Genomic DNA, 13,380 nt, shown 5'->3' on the forward strand with positions numbered 1-13,380 from the left:
CTTTCAATAACCTACCTCCTACTCCATACATTTGCAACATCTGCCACATTGTCCCCCTATCCACCCTGTCATACGCCTTTTCCAAATCCATAAATGCCACAAAAACCTATTTACCCTTATCTAAATACTGTTCACCTATATGTTTCACTGTAAACACTTGGTCTACACACCCCCTACCCAATCCTGCTTTCCTTCTTACTCTTAATTCTTTCAATAATAGTCTACTATACAGTTTACCAGGTATACTCAACAGACTTATTCCCCTATAATTTTGCACTTTCTTATGTCCCCTTTGCCTTCATACAAAGGAACTATGCATGCTCTCTGACAATCCCTAGGTACCTTACCCTCCTCCAAACATTTACTAAATAAAAGCACCAACCACTCCAAAACTATATCCCCACCAGCTTTTAGCATTATGTTTATCCCATCAATCCCGGCTGCCTCACCCCCCCCCCTTTCATTCCACCCACTGCCAGATGCACTTCCCCCACACTCACAACTGGCTCTTCCTCACTCCTACAAGATGTTATTCTTCCTTGTCCTATATATGAAATCACAGTTTCCCTATCTTCATCAACATTTAACAATTCCTCAAAATATTCCCTCCATTTTCCCGATACCTCTAACTCTCCATTTAATAACTCTTCTCTCCTATTTTTAACTAACAAATCCATGCGTTCCCTAGGCTTTCTCAACTTATTAATCTCACTCCAAAACTTTTTCTTATTTTTAACAAAATTTGTTTGTAACATCTCACCCACTCTCTCATTTGCTCTCTTTTTACATTGCTTCACCAATCTCTTAACCTTTTTCTTTCCATATACTCTTCCCTCCTTGCATCACTTCTACTTTGTAAAAGCCTCTCATATGCTATCTTTTTTCTCTCTTACTACTCTCTTTACATACTCATTCCACCAATCACTCTTCTTCCCTCTCCCCGCACCCACTTTCCTGTAACCACACAAACTTCTGCTGAACACTAACACTATATTCTTCAACCTACCCAATACATCTTCCACCACATTGCCTATACTCACACTAGCCCATCTGTCCTCCAATAGTTGTTGATATTTTACCCTAACTGCCTCCTCCTTCAATTTATAAACCTTCACCTCTCTCTTACTTGCTGATTCCATTTTCCTTGTATCCCATCTACCTTTTACTCTCACTGTAGCTACAACTAAAAAGTGATCTGATATATCTGTGGCCCCTCTATAAACATGTACATCCTGAAGTTTACCCAACAGTCTTTTATCTACCAATACGTAGTCCAACAAACTACTGTCATTATGCCCTACATCATATCTTGTATACTTATCAGTATTTATCTATTTACGTTTTTTATTTACTTCTCCGAGGTTATGGGTCCCCAGACCTGCATCTGCACAAGGGCATATATATATATATATATATATATATATATATATATATATATATATATATATATATATATATATATATATATATATATATATATATATATATATATATATATATACATATGCAAAAACTCTGAAAGAATAGAGAAATTCCAAGCGCTTTCGTGACTACTCACATTATCAAGGAACTATGAAAGTAAAGCATCCAAGGAAGCTATATAAGGGGTCTGGCCAGCACCTCACTATCAGATCCCACAACGGTTAAACACCTGACGCGCGCCGACCCAACTTGGACAGGTCCTTTGCACAACTCACCCACAAACTATTCTACCCAAGAAAATTTAAGAATTATTATTTGTCCAGTGTATTATTAAATTCTTCCCAAATTCTATTAATTATAAATGTATCTAATTTATATAAACCAAAGGAAATATTCATATTATTGTCAAAACTGCTTTTTATGAAACAAGATTCAATTATGTTCCTGTCAACCATGGACTTGCTTGATACTACTTTCTCAACTTTTTGAAAATCAATTGGATGGTTAAAATCTCTTACATGAATAAATAGAGCATTGGAATCTTGTCCAGTTCTAATGCTATATTTATGTTGTTTTAATCTTAGTTCGAGATTTTTACCAGTTTGACCGTAATAAACTTTATCGCAAATTTTACAAGGAATCTTATGGACACATCCATCAGCATTTTGGGGGGAATTCTTTATCAAAATCACCTGTTTACTGTGATCTTATTGCATATATATATAATATATATATATATATATATATATATATATATATATATATATATATATATATATATATATATATATATATAATTATATGTATATAATATATATATGTATATATCCATGGGGAAGTGGACCAGAATTCTTCCTCCGTTAGCCAGGCATGTCATAAGAGGCGACTAAAATGCCGGGAGAAAGGGGCTAGTAACCCCTTCTCCTGTATATATTACTAAATTTAAAAGGAGAAACTTTCGTTTTTTCGTCAGGGCCACCCTACCTCAGTGGGATACGGCTGGTACGTTGAAAGAAAGATAGTAGTAGGTTGGTAGACAGCAACCACCCAGGGAGGTACTACCGTCCTACCAAGTGAGTGTAAAACGAAAGCCTGTAATTGTTTTACATGATGGTAGGATTGCTGATGTTTTTTGTCTGTCTCATAAATATGCAAGATTACAGGTACGTCTTGCTACTTCTACTTACACTTAGGTCACACTACACATACATGTACACATTTATTTATACACACTCATCTGAGTTTTCTTTGATTTTATCTTAATAGTTCTTGGTCTTATTACTTTTCCTTTTATATCCATGGGGAAGTGGAATAAGAATGTTTCCTCCGTAAGCCATGCGTGTTGTAAAAGTCAACTAAAATGCCGGGAACAATGGGCTAGTAACCCCTTTTCCTGTAAAGATTACTAAAAAGAATAAGAAGAAGAAAATTGCCGAAGTGGGAAGTCTGAATGTGCGTGGATGTTGTGCAAATGATAAGAAAGAGATGATTGTGGATGTTATGAATGAGAAGAAGCTGGATGTCCTGGCTTTAAGTGAAACAAAGCTGAAGGGGGTGGGAGAGTTTCAGTGGAGAGGAATAAATGGGATTAGGTCAGGGGTTTCAAATAGAGTTAGAGCTAAAGAAGGAGTAGCAATAATGTTGAAGGATAAGCTATGGCAGGAAAACAGGGACTATAAATGTATTAATTCAAGGATTATGTGGAGTAAAATAAAGATTGGATGTGAAAAGTGGGTTATAATAAGCGTGTATGCACCTGGAGAAGAGAGAAGTGTAGAGGAGAGAGAGAGATTTTGGGAAATGTTGAGTGAATGCGTGGGGAGTTTTGAATCAAGTGTGAGAGTAATGGTGGTTGGGGATTTCAATGCTAAAGTGGGTAAAAATGTTATGGAGGGAGTAGTAGGTAAATTTGGGGTGCCAGGGGTAAATGTAAATGGGGAGCCTTTAATTGAGCTATGTGTAGAAAGAAATTTGGTAATAAGTAATACATATTTTATGAAAAAGAGGATAAATAAATATACAAAGTATGATGTAGCACGTAATGAAAGTAGTTTGTTAGATTATGTATTGGTGGATAAAAGGTTGATGGGTAGGCTCCAGGATGTACATGTTTATAGAGGGGCAACTGATATATCGGATCATTATTTAGTTGTAGCTACAATTAGAGTAAGAGGTAGATGGGAAAAGAGGAATGTGGCAACAACAAGTAAGAGGGAGGTGAAAGTGTATAAACTAAGGGAGGAGGAAGTTCAGGTGAGATATAAGCGACTATTGGCAGAAAGGTGGGCTAGTGCAAAGATGAGTAGTGGGGGGGGGGGTTGAAGAGGGTTGGAATAGTTTTAAAAATGCAGTATTAGAATGTGGGGCAGAAGTTTGTGGTTATAGGAGAGTGGGAGCAGGAGGAAAGAGGAGTGATTGGTGGAATGATGAAGTAAAGGGTGTGATAAAAGAGAAAAAGGTAGCTTATGAGAGGTTTTTACAAAGCAGAAGTGTTATAAGAAGAGCAGAGTATATGGAGAGTAAAAGAAAGGTAAAGACAGTGGTGAGAGAGTGCAAAAGGAGAGCAGATGATAGAGTGGGAGAGGCACTGTCAAGAAATTTTAATGAAAATAAGAAAAAATTTTGGAGTGAGTTAAACAAGTTAAGAAAGCCTAGGGAAAGTATGGATTTGTCAGTTAAAAACAGAGTAGGGGAGTTAGTAGATGGGGAGATGGAGGTATTAGGAAGATGGCGAGAATATTTTGAGGAACTTTTAAATGTTAAGGAAGAAACAGAGGCAGTAATTTCATGCACAGGTCAGGGAGGTATACCATGAACATTAAAATGGTATAAAATACCGACAGATTGTTAGGTAAGACACATATGCAACAGTTAGGTATCTTTATTTCGAAACGTTTCGCCTACACAGTAGGCTTCTTCAGTCGAGTACAGAAAAGTTGATAGAAGCAGAAGATACTTGAAGACGATGTAATCAGTCCATCACCCTTAAAGTTTTGAGGTGGTCAGTCCCTCAGTCTGGAGAAGAGCATTGTTTCAGACAACGGAACAATGCTCTTCTCCAGACTGAGGGACTGACCACCTCAAAACTTTAAGGGTGATGGACTGATTACATCGTCTTCAAGTATCTTCTGCTTCTATCAACTTTTCTGTACTCGACTGAAGAAGCCTACTGTGTAGGCGAAACGTTTCGAAATAAAGATACCTAACTGTTGCATATGTGTCTTACCTGAGGTATACCATCTTTTAGGAGTGAAGAAGAGCAGAATGTAAGTGTGGGGGAGGTACGTGAGGCATTACATAAAATGAAAGGGGGTAAAGCAGCTGGAACTGATGGGATCATGACAGAAATGTTAAAAGCAGGGGGGGATATAGTGTTGGAGTGGTTGGTACTTTTGTTTAATAAATGTATGAAAGAGGGGAAGGTACCTAGGGATTGGCGGAGAGCATGTATAGTCCCTTTATATAAAGGGAAAGGGGACAAAAGAGACTGTAAAAAATATAGAGGAATAAGTTTACTGAGTATACCAGGAAAAGTGTACGGTAGGGTTATAATTGAAAGAATTAGAGGTAAGACAGAATATAGGATTGCAGATGAGCAAGGAGGTTTCAGAGTGGGTAGGGGATGTGTAGATCAAGTGTTTACATTGAAACATATATGTGAACAGTATTTAGATAAAGGTACGGAAGTTTTTATTGCATTTATGGATTTAGAAAAGGCATATGATAGAGTGGATTGAGGAGCAATGTGGCAGATGTTGCAAGTATATGGAATAGGTGGTAAGTTACTAAATGCTGTAAAGAGCTTTTATGAGGATAGTGAGGCTCAGGTTAGGGTGTGTAGAAGAGAGGGAGACTACTTCCCGGTAAAAGTAGGTCTTAGACAGGGATGTGTAATGTCACCATGGTTGTTTAATATATTTATAGATGGGGTTGTAAAGAAAGTAAATGCTAGGGTGTTCGGGAGAGGGGTGGGATTAAATTTTGGGGAATCAAATTCAAAATGGGAATTGACACAGTTACTTTTTGCTGATGATACTGTGCTTATGGGAGATTCTAAAGAAAAATTGCAAAGGTTAGTGGATGAGTTTGGGAATGTGTGTAAAGGTAGAAAGTTGAAAGTGAACATAGAAAAGTGTAAGGTGATGAGGGTGTCAAATGATTTAGATAAAGAAAAATTGGATATCAAATTGGGGAGGAGGAGTATGGAAGAAGTGAATGTTTTCAGATACTTGGGAGTTGACGTGTCGGCGGATGGATTTATGAAGGATGAGGTTAATAATAGAATTGATGAGTGAAAAAAAGGTGAGTGGTGCGTTGAGGTATATGTGGAGTCAAAAAACGTTATCTATGGAGGCAAAGAAGGGAATGTATGAAAGTATAGTAGTACCAACACTCATATATGGGTGTGAAGCTTGGGTGGTAAATGCAGCAGCGAGGAGACGGTTAGAGGCAGTGGAGATGTCCTGTTTAAGGGCAATGTGTGGTGTAAATATTATGCAGAAAATTCGGAGTGTGGAAATTAGGAAAAGGTGTGGAGTTAATAAAATTATTCGTCAGAGGGCAGAAGAGGGGTTGTTGAGGTGGTTTGGTCATTTAGAGACAATGGATCAAAGTAGAATGACATGGAAAACATATAAATCTATAGGGGAAGGAAGGCGGGGTAGGGGTCGTCCTCGAAAGGGTTGGAGAGAAGGGGTAAAGGAGGTTTTGTGGGCAAGGGGCTTGGACTTCCAGCAAGCGTGCGTGAGCGTGTTAGATAGGAGTGAATGGAGACGAATGGTACTTGGGACCTGACGATCTGTTGGAGTGTGAGCAGGGTAATATTTAGTGAAGGGATTCAGGGAAACCGGTTATTTTCATATAGTAGGACTTGAGTCCTGGAAATGGGAAGTACAATGCCTGCACTTTAAAGGAGGGGTTTGGGATATTGGCAGTTTGGAGGGATATGTTGTGTATCTTTATATGTGTATGCTTCTAAACTGTTGTATTCTGAGCACCTCTGCAAAAACAGTGATAATGTGTGAGTGTGGTGAAAGTGTTGAATAATGATGAAAGTATTTTCTTTTTGGGGATTTTCTTTCTTTTTTGGGTCACCCTGCCTCGGTGGGAGACGGCCGACTTGTTGAAAATATATTCAAATTCAAATTCAAAGTTTATTCTCTATAAGGATTACAATGCTGAGTTTACAGAAATTTGGTTATTGTTTGGTTTACATGTAGTAAAATTGTGATTACAGAGTGTACCACTAGAACGCTTAGCATGGCTAGGCATTTCGGGCATACTTAGTTTTATTCTTAATTGTAAAATATTACAAATTATGAGGTAAGTTGGTATTATGGCTAAGTGACTAAATACTAGTTTATGAGTTTAGCAATGTGAATGCTTTTGTTTTGGCACAGTATATAGTTTCTGTATTTATATATATATATATATATATATATATATATATATATATATATATATATATATATATATATATATATATATATAATATAGGGAATAAGAAATCGCAAGAACCAGTGAGCTAAGAAAAGATGTTAAAACTATGCAAAACAGGATTTTTAAGAAATTTACACCAGAGACACTAGTGAGTTATTCATTCCTGAAGGGCAAGGTGATGGATGCCTTGGTACTGAAGGGCTCTTGTTGTAAAGAACTGGTGCTGGCCTTCCTTAGATCAAACCTTATTACCTTCCCTTACCCTAGGTGCTGTATGACCTCTGTGGTTTAGGTTAGGTAGGTAAGGTTTGTCAGGAGACAGGACAAGTGTGCCCTAACGCGGGTCTTAGTCAGATAATGACCCGCAGCTGGAGGTTTTAGTCATTTGACCGAGGCCTTCCACTGGCTTACCACTCCATCACTTAAAAATTATGGTTATGATTATAACCATTTGTTAATCTGTGGGTTTAGCACCTCCCATAAATTTAATAATAATAATAATAATAATAATAATAATAATAATAATAATAATAATAGCCGTTGGAAACTCGTGAGTGACGTTCGTGAGCACGAGCGGATTCTCCGGCATTTGCACTGTTGACGTTCGCGGACGAGGTAGACGGAATCCGTCTCCACGCACCCGTCACCACCTGACTCAACATTTCATCAACTTCAAGAGTAATGATGTCATAGTGAGTGACGTCCCACCCGCCATAGTTCCTGAGGCACCAAACATCATAGTCTACAGATTCCGGTGAATCTATTTAATTTTTTTTTTTTTTTTTTTTTTTTTTTGGGATATTGTATTATCTCAGGGGAAGCGCTAAGCCCTTGTGGCTTAGCGCTTCTTTTTGATTATAATAATAATCAGGGGAAGCGCTAAACTTTTAAGAGTTCATTTGTTAGTTCATACAGCGCCTGGGGGGGTTATGGGCCGTAATTGGGTTTGATCCAAGGACGGGAAGGGGTATAATCGTCTCTTTTATCCTCTTGCGCTCCATGGACCGGCAGTGATACCCTTCACACTACCTTGACCGGTAGTGAAGCTTCCTGCGCTCTTCATACCGGAAGTGATGATAGGATGGATAATGAGAACCTTCAAAACTAGGGACGCCAAGCCCATAATGATTCTCTTCAAATCGCTTGTGCTCTCTAGGCTGGAATACTGCGGCTCACTAACGACCCCCTTCAAGGCAGGCAAAATTGTTGACATGGAGAACGTACAAAGAACTTTCATGGCACACATAAGTACGATAAGGCACATAAATTACTGGGAACGGTTGAAGTCCCTTGATCTGTACTCCCTGGAATGCAGGCGAGAGAGATGCATGATAATATACACCTGGAAAATCCTAGTACTAAACTTGCACACGAAAATCACTCCCTATGAAAGCAAAAGACTCGGCAGGAGATGCAACATTTCCCCAATGAAAAGCAGGGGCGCCACAAGTACCCTGAGACAACACAATAAGTGTCAGGGGCTCAAGATTGTTCAACTGCCTCCCAACATACATAAGGGGGATTACCAATAGACCCCTGACTGTCTTCAAGAAGGCACTGGACAGGCACCTACAGTCAGTACCTGACCAGCCGGGCTGTGGTCCGTACGTCAGTTTGCGTGCGGCCAGCAGTAACAGCCTGGTTGATTAGACCCTGATCCACCACAAGGCCTGGTCTCAGACCGAACCGTGGGGGTGGCCCCCGAAACCCTCTCCAGGTATATTCCAGGTATTTCCTGGACCAGAATGCCTTGACGTTCCATGCACCACACTACCTCCCCCCTCCTCCCCCAACAAATACATATCAGAACTTAATGCGCATAATTTCGTGATGACAATATATTTTAGTTTTAATCTAGGGAGGGGGGGGACGTTAAGCTTGAAGAGGTCATCTAGGTCCTGGGGAATAAGAGGGACTCAGGTTCGATCCATGGAAGGGGAGGATAAATGTAGGTTCGTGGTTCATAAATCCATCACCAGCAACAAGGAACCTCCCATGAGGGGAACTGCCTTCATCCATGAGGGGAACTGCCTTCATCCATGAGGGGAACTGCCTTCTTCCATGAGGGGAACTGCCTTCATCCATGAGGGGGAACTGCCTTCATCAATGAGAGGAACTGCCTTCATCCATGAGGGGAACTGTTTTCATCCATGAGGGGAACTGCCTTCATCCATGAGGGGGAACTGCCTTCATCCATGAGGGGGAACTGCCTTCATCCATGAGGGGGAACTGCCTTCATCAATGAGAGGAACTGCCTTCATCCATGAGGGGAACTGTTTTCATCCATGAGGGGAACTGCCTTCATCCATGAGGGGGAACTGCCTTCATCCATGAGGGGGAACTGCCTTCATCCATGAGGGGGAACTGCCTTCATCCATGAGGGGGAACTGCCTTCATCCATGAGGGGGAACTGCCTTCATCCATGAGGGGGAACTGCCTTCATCCATGAGGGGGGAACTGCCTTCATCCATGAGGGGAAACTGCCTTCATCCATGAGGGGAAACTGCCTTCATCCATGAGGGGGAACTGCCTTCATCCATGAGGGGGAACTGCCTTCATCCATGAGGGGGAACTGCCTTCATCCATGAGGGGGACTGCCTTCATCCATGAGGGGGACTGCCTTCATCCATGAGAGGGAACTACCTTCATCCATGAGGGGGAACTGCCTTCATCCATGAGGGGAAACTGCCTTCATCCATGAGGGGGAACTGCCTTCATCCATGAGGGGGACTGCCTTCATCCATGAGGGGGACTGCCTTCATCCATGAGGGGGAACTGCCTTCATCCATGAGGGGGGAACTGCCTTCATCCATGAGGGGGGAACTGCCTTCATCCATGAGGGGGACTGCCTTCATCCATGAGGGGGACTGCCTTCATCCATGAGGGGGGAACTGCCTTCATCCATGAGGGGGGAACTGCCTTCATCCATGAGGGGGGAACTGCCTTCATCCATGAGGGGGGAACTGCCTTCATCCATGAGGGGGAACTGCCTTCATCCATGAGGGGGAACTGCCTTCATCCATAAGGGGAACTGCCTTCATCCATGAGGGGGAACTGTCTTCATCCATGAGGGGGAACTGTCTTCATCCATGAGGGGGAACTGCCTTCATCCATAAGGGGAACTGCCTTCATCCATGAGGGGGAACTGCCTTCATCCATGAGGGGGAACTGTCTTCATCCATGAGGGGGAACTGCCTTCATCCATGAGGGGGAACTGCCTTCATCCATGAGGGGGACTGCCTTCATCCATGCGGGGGGGACTGCCTTCATCCATGCGGGGGGAACTGCCTTCATCCATGAGGGGGAACTGCCTTCATCCATGAGGGGGTAACTGCCTTCATCCATGAGGGGGAACTGCCTTCATCCATGAGGGGGAACTGCCTTCATCCATGAGGGGAAACTGCCTTCATCCATGAGGGGGGAGCTGCCTTCATTCATGAGGGGGGAACTGCCTTCATCCATGAGGGGAAACTGCCTTCATCCATGAGGGGGAACTGCCTTCATCCATGAGGGGAAGCTGCCTTTATTCATGAGGGGGGAACTGCCTTCATCCATGAGGGGAAACTGCCTTTATTCATGAGGGGGGAACTGCCTTCATCCATGAGGGGAAACTGCCTTCATCCATGAGGGGGAACTGCCTTCATCCATGAGGGGAAACTGCCTTTATTCATGAGGGGGGAACTGCCTTCATCCATGAGGGGAAACTGCCTTTATCCATAATGGGGAACTGCCTTCATCCATGAGGGGGAACTGCCTCCATACATGAGGGGGAACTGCCTTCATTCATGAGGGGGGAACTGCCTTCATCCATGAGGGGGAACTGCCTTCATCCATGAGGGGGAACTGCTTTCATCCATGAGGGAAAACTGCCTTCATCCATGAAGGGAAAACTGCCTTCATCCATGAAGGGGAACTGCCTTCATCCATGAGGGGGAACTGCCTTCATCCATGAGGGGGAACTGCCTTCATCCATGAGGGGGAACTGCCTTCATCCATGAGGGGGAACTGCCTTCATCCATGAGGGGGAACTGCCTTCATCCATGAGGGGGAACTGCTTTCATCCATGAGGGAAAACTGCCTTCATCCATGAAGGGAAAACTGCCTTCATCCATGAAGGGAAAACTGCCTTCATCCATGAAGGGGAACTGCCTTCATCCATGAGGGGGAACTGCCTTCATCCATGAGGGGGAACTGCTTTCATCCATGAGGGGGAACTGCCTTCATCCATGAGGGGGAACTGCCTTCATCCATGAGGGGGAACTGCCTTCATCCATGAGGGGGAACTGTACTCCCTTCCCTCCTCTCTGAGAAACAACGTATTAGATGAGCCAACATCGAGAGATGGTGATCGAACTTTTCCTTATAAATAATATATTTTCAACTTCCTCACTGCCAAGACAGCTATTATTTCACACGACGGACAGCCACCACCAATCGCTCAGTCCTTGACAGAGTAATCAAACGAACAAGTTCTCACGGTATACTCACTCTCTAAAATGCACGCGTTGATAAATGAGTTTTCTGGTTCACAGATAGTTCCATAAGAACATAAGAACATAAGAAAGAAGGAACACTGCAACAGGCCTACTGATCCATGCGGAGCAGGTCCATGTCCCCCCCCCCTGATTAACCCAATGACCGCCCCGGATTAGGCCAATGACCCACCCAATCTGGTCACCTCCACTCAAGGATGGAACACGGCACCAGACCCAGCAGCACAAGCTAGTCAGGTCCAACTCACACCCACCCACAACCACTCATGTATTTATCTAACCTATTTTTAAAACTACACAACGTTTTAGCCTCAATAACTGTACTCGGGAGCTTGTTCCACTCATCCACAACTCTATTACCAAACCAGTGCTTTCCTATATCCTTCCTGAATCTGAGTTTTTCCAACTTGAAACCATTGCTGTGAGTCCTGTCTTGGCTGGAAATTTTCAGCACACTATTTACATCCCCTTTATTTATTCCTGCTTTCCATTTATACACCTCGATCATATCCCCCATAATTCTACGCCTTTCGAGAGAATGCAGATTCAGGACCCTCAGTCTATCCTCATAGGGAAGATTTCTGATACATGGGATCATCTTTGTCATCCTCCTCTGTACGTTTTCCAGAGCATTTATATCCATTCTGTAATACGGTGACCAGAACTGAGCAGCATAGTCTAAATGAGGCCTAACCAAGGTTATATAGAGTTGAGGAACAACCTGAGGACTTCTATTATTTATACTTCTAGATGTGAAGCCAAGAATTCTGTTAGCTTTATTGCGAACACTAATGCACTGTTGTCTTGGTTTTAGATTACTGCTAACCAGAACTCCTAAATCCTTATCGCAATCAGTAGTATTAAGATCTACATTATTTAGTTTATATGTGTCATGGTTATTTACCTGTCCAACATTTAGAACTTTGCATTTGTCAATATTAAACTGCATCTGCCACTTCTCCGACCATTGCATCAGTCTATTCAAATCATCCTGGAGTGCTCTAGTGTCCTCATTAGAACTAATTGGACGGCTTAGAGAGAGAGAGAGAGAGAGAGAGAGAGAGAGAGAGAGAGAGAGAGAGAGAGAGAGAGAGAGAGAGAGAGAGAGAGAGAGAGAGAGAGAGAGAGAGAGAGAGGGAGGGAGGGAGGTAGGGTCGCACGAGTATAGCTGGAAAGGCTTGTGAAAAACTAGGTTAAATTTCTAATCAATCCAGCTGTCGGCTGCGTCGTTACACTGTACAAAAGTGGGAGAGTGGAAGCGAGGAGGGAGAACGGGGACAGGGTAGAGAGCAGGAGGAAGGAAGAACAGGAACAGGGAAAATCGAAGGGTAGCTTGGAGTAAAACCTCATAGAAACACGAGCAGTCTAAAAAAAAAAAAAAAAAAAAAAAAAAAAAAGAAAAAAGGAAGAAAAACAAACGAGGTTTAAGAGGAGTAAAGGAGGGATGGCAGCTTGGGAGAGAGAGTGTTGGGGGAGTTGGAGGAGAGTGGGAGTGAAAATGGAAAAGGAAGGGGAAAGTGTGTGGGGTGAGAACATATGAGAGAGGAGGGCAGTGGGAGAAGGGCAGCTAAGAGCCTGTCAGAAGGTAGACTAGTTACATTCCATCAGCTAGATTGCAACTGCAAGCCGTTCAATGTTGCTATGGGTGGGCGGGGAGGGGCGGTGTTTACGTGGGGGTGTTCGGTAGTCAGGTGAAGCCTTCAGGTGTGTGCGTCTGTATGAACTCACCCAGAGGTAGGCAGGGGTACTCGCCTAATTGTGGAGGTATGTGTGGGTGTGTGTACTTACCTATTTGTGGTTGCAGTGGTCGATTTACACCTCCTGGCCCCGCCTATTCGCTCGTCGCTGTTATGTCCACTCTTTCCCTGCTCCCTGAGCTTTATCGTACCTCTTCTTAAAGCTATGTATGGATCCTGCCTCCATTACTTCAATCTCCAGATTGTTCCACTTCCTGATAACTCTATGACTGAAGAAACACTTTCTAACATCCCTGTGACTCATCTGAGTCTTCAACTTTCCGTTGTGA

General features: G+C 42.7%; 1 protein-coding gene across 1 annotated transcript in view; it reads right to left on the reverse strand.

Annotated features, from left to right (window-relative positions):
* Window positions 1–7,843: 7,843 nt before the first annotated feature.
* Window positions 7,844–13,380, reverse strand: part of LOC138853388 (zinc finger MYM-type protein 1-like) — a 38,293-nt gene continuing 32,756 nt past the window's right edge. The window contains exon 4 of the mRNA XM_070089774.1: window positions 7,844–8,047. Within this exon, the coding sequence (XP_069945875.1) occupies window positions 7,844–8,047 (204 nt within the window). The remainder of the gene's footprint in view (window positions 8,048–13,380) is intronic.

The sequence above is a fragment of the Cherax quadricarinatus genome, chromosome 29 (assembly GCF_038502225.1).
Source record: "Cherax quadricarinatus isolate ZL_2023a chromosome 29, ASM3850222v1, whole genome shotgun sequence".
In the NCBI taxonomy this organism is placed as follows: domain Eukaryota; kingdom Metazoa; phylum Arthropoda; class Malacostraca; order Decapoda; family Parastacidae; genus Cherax; species Cherax quadricarinatus.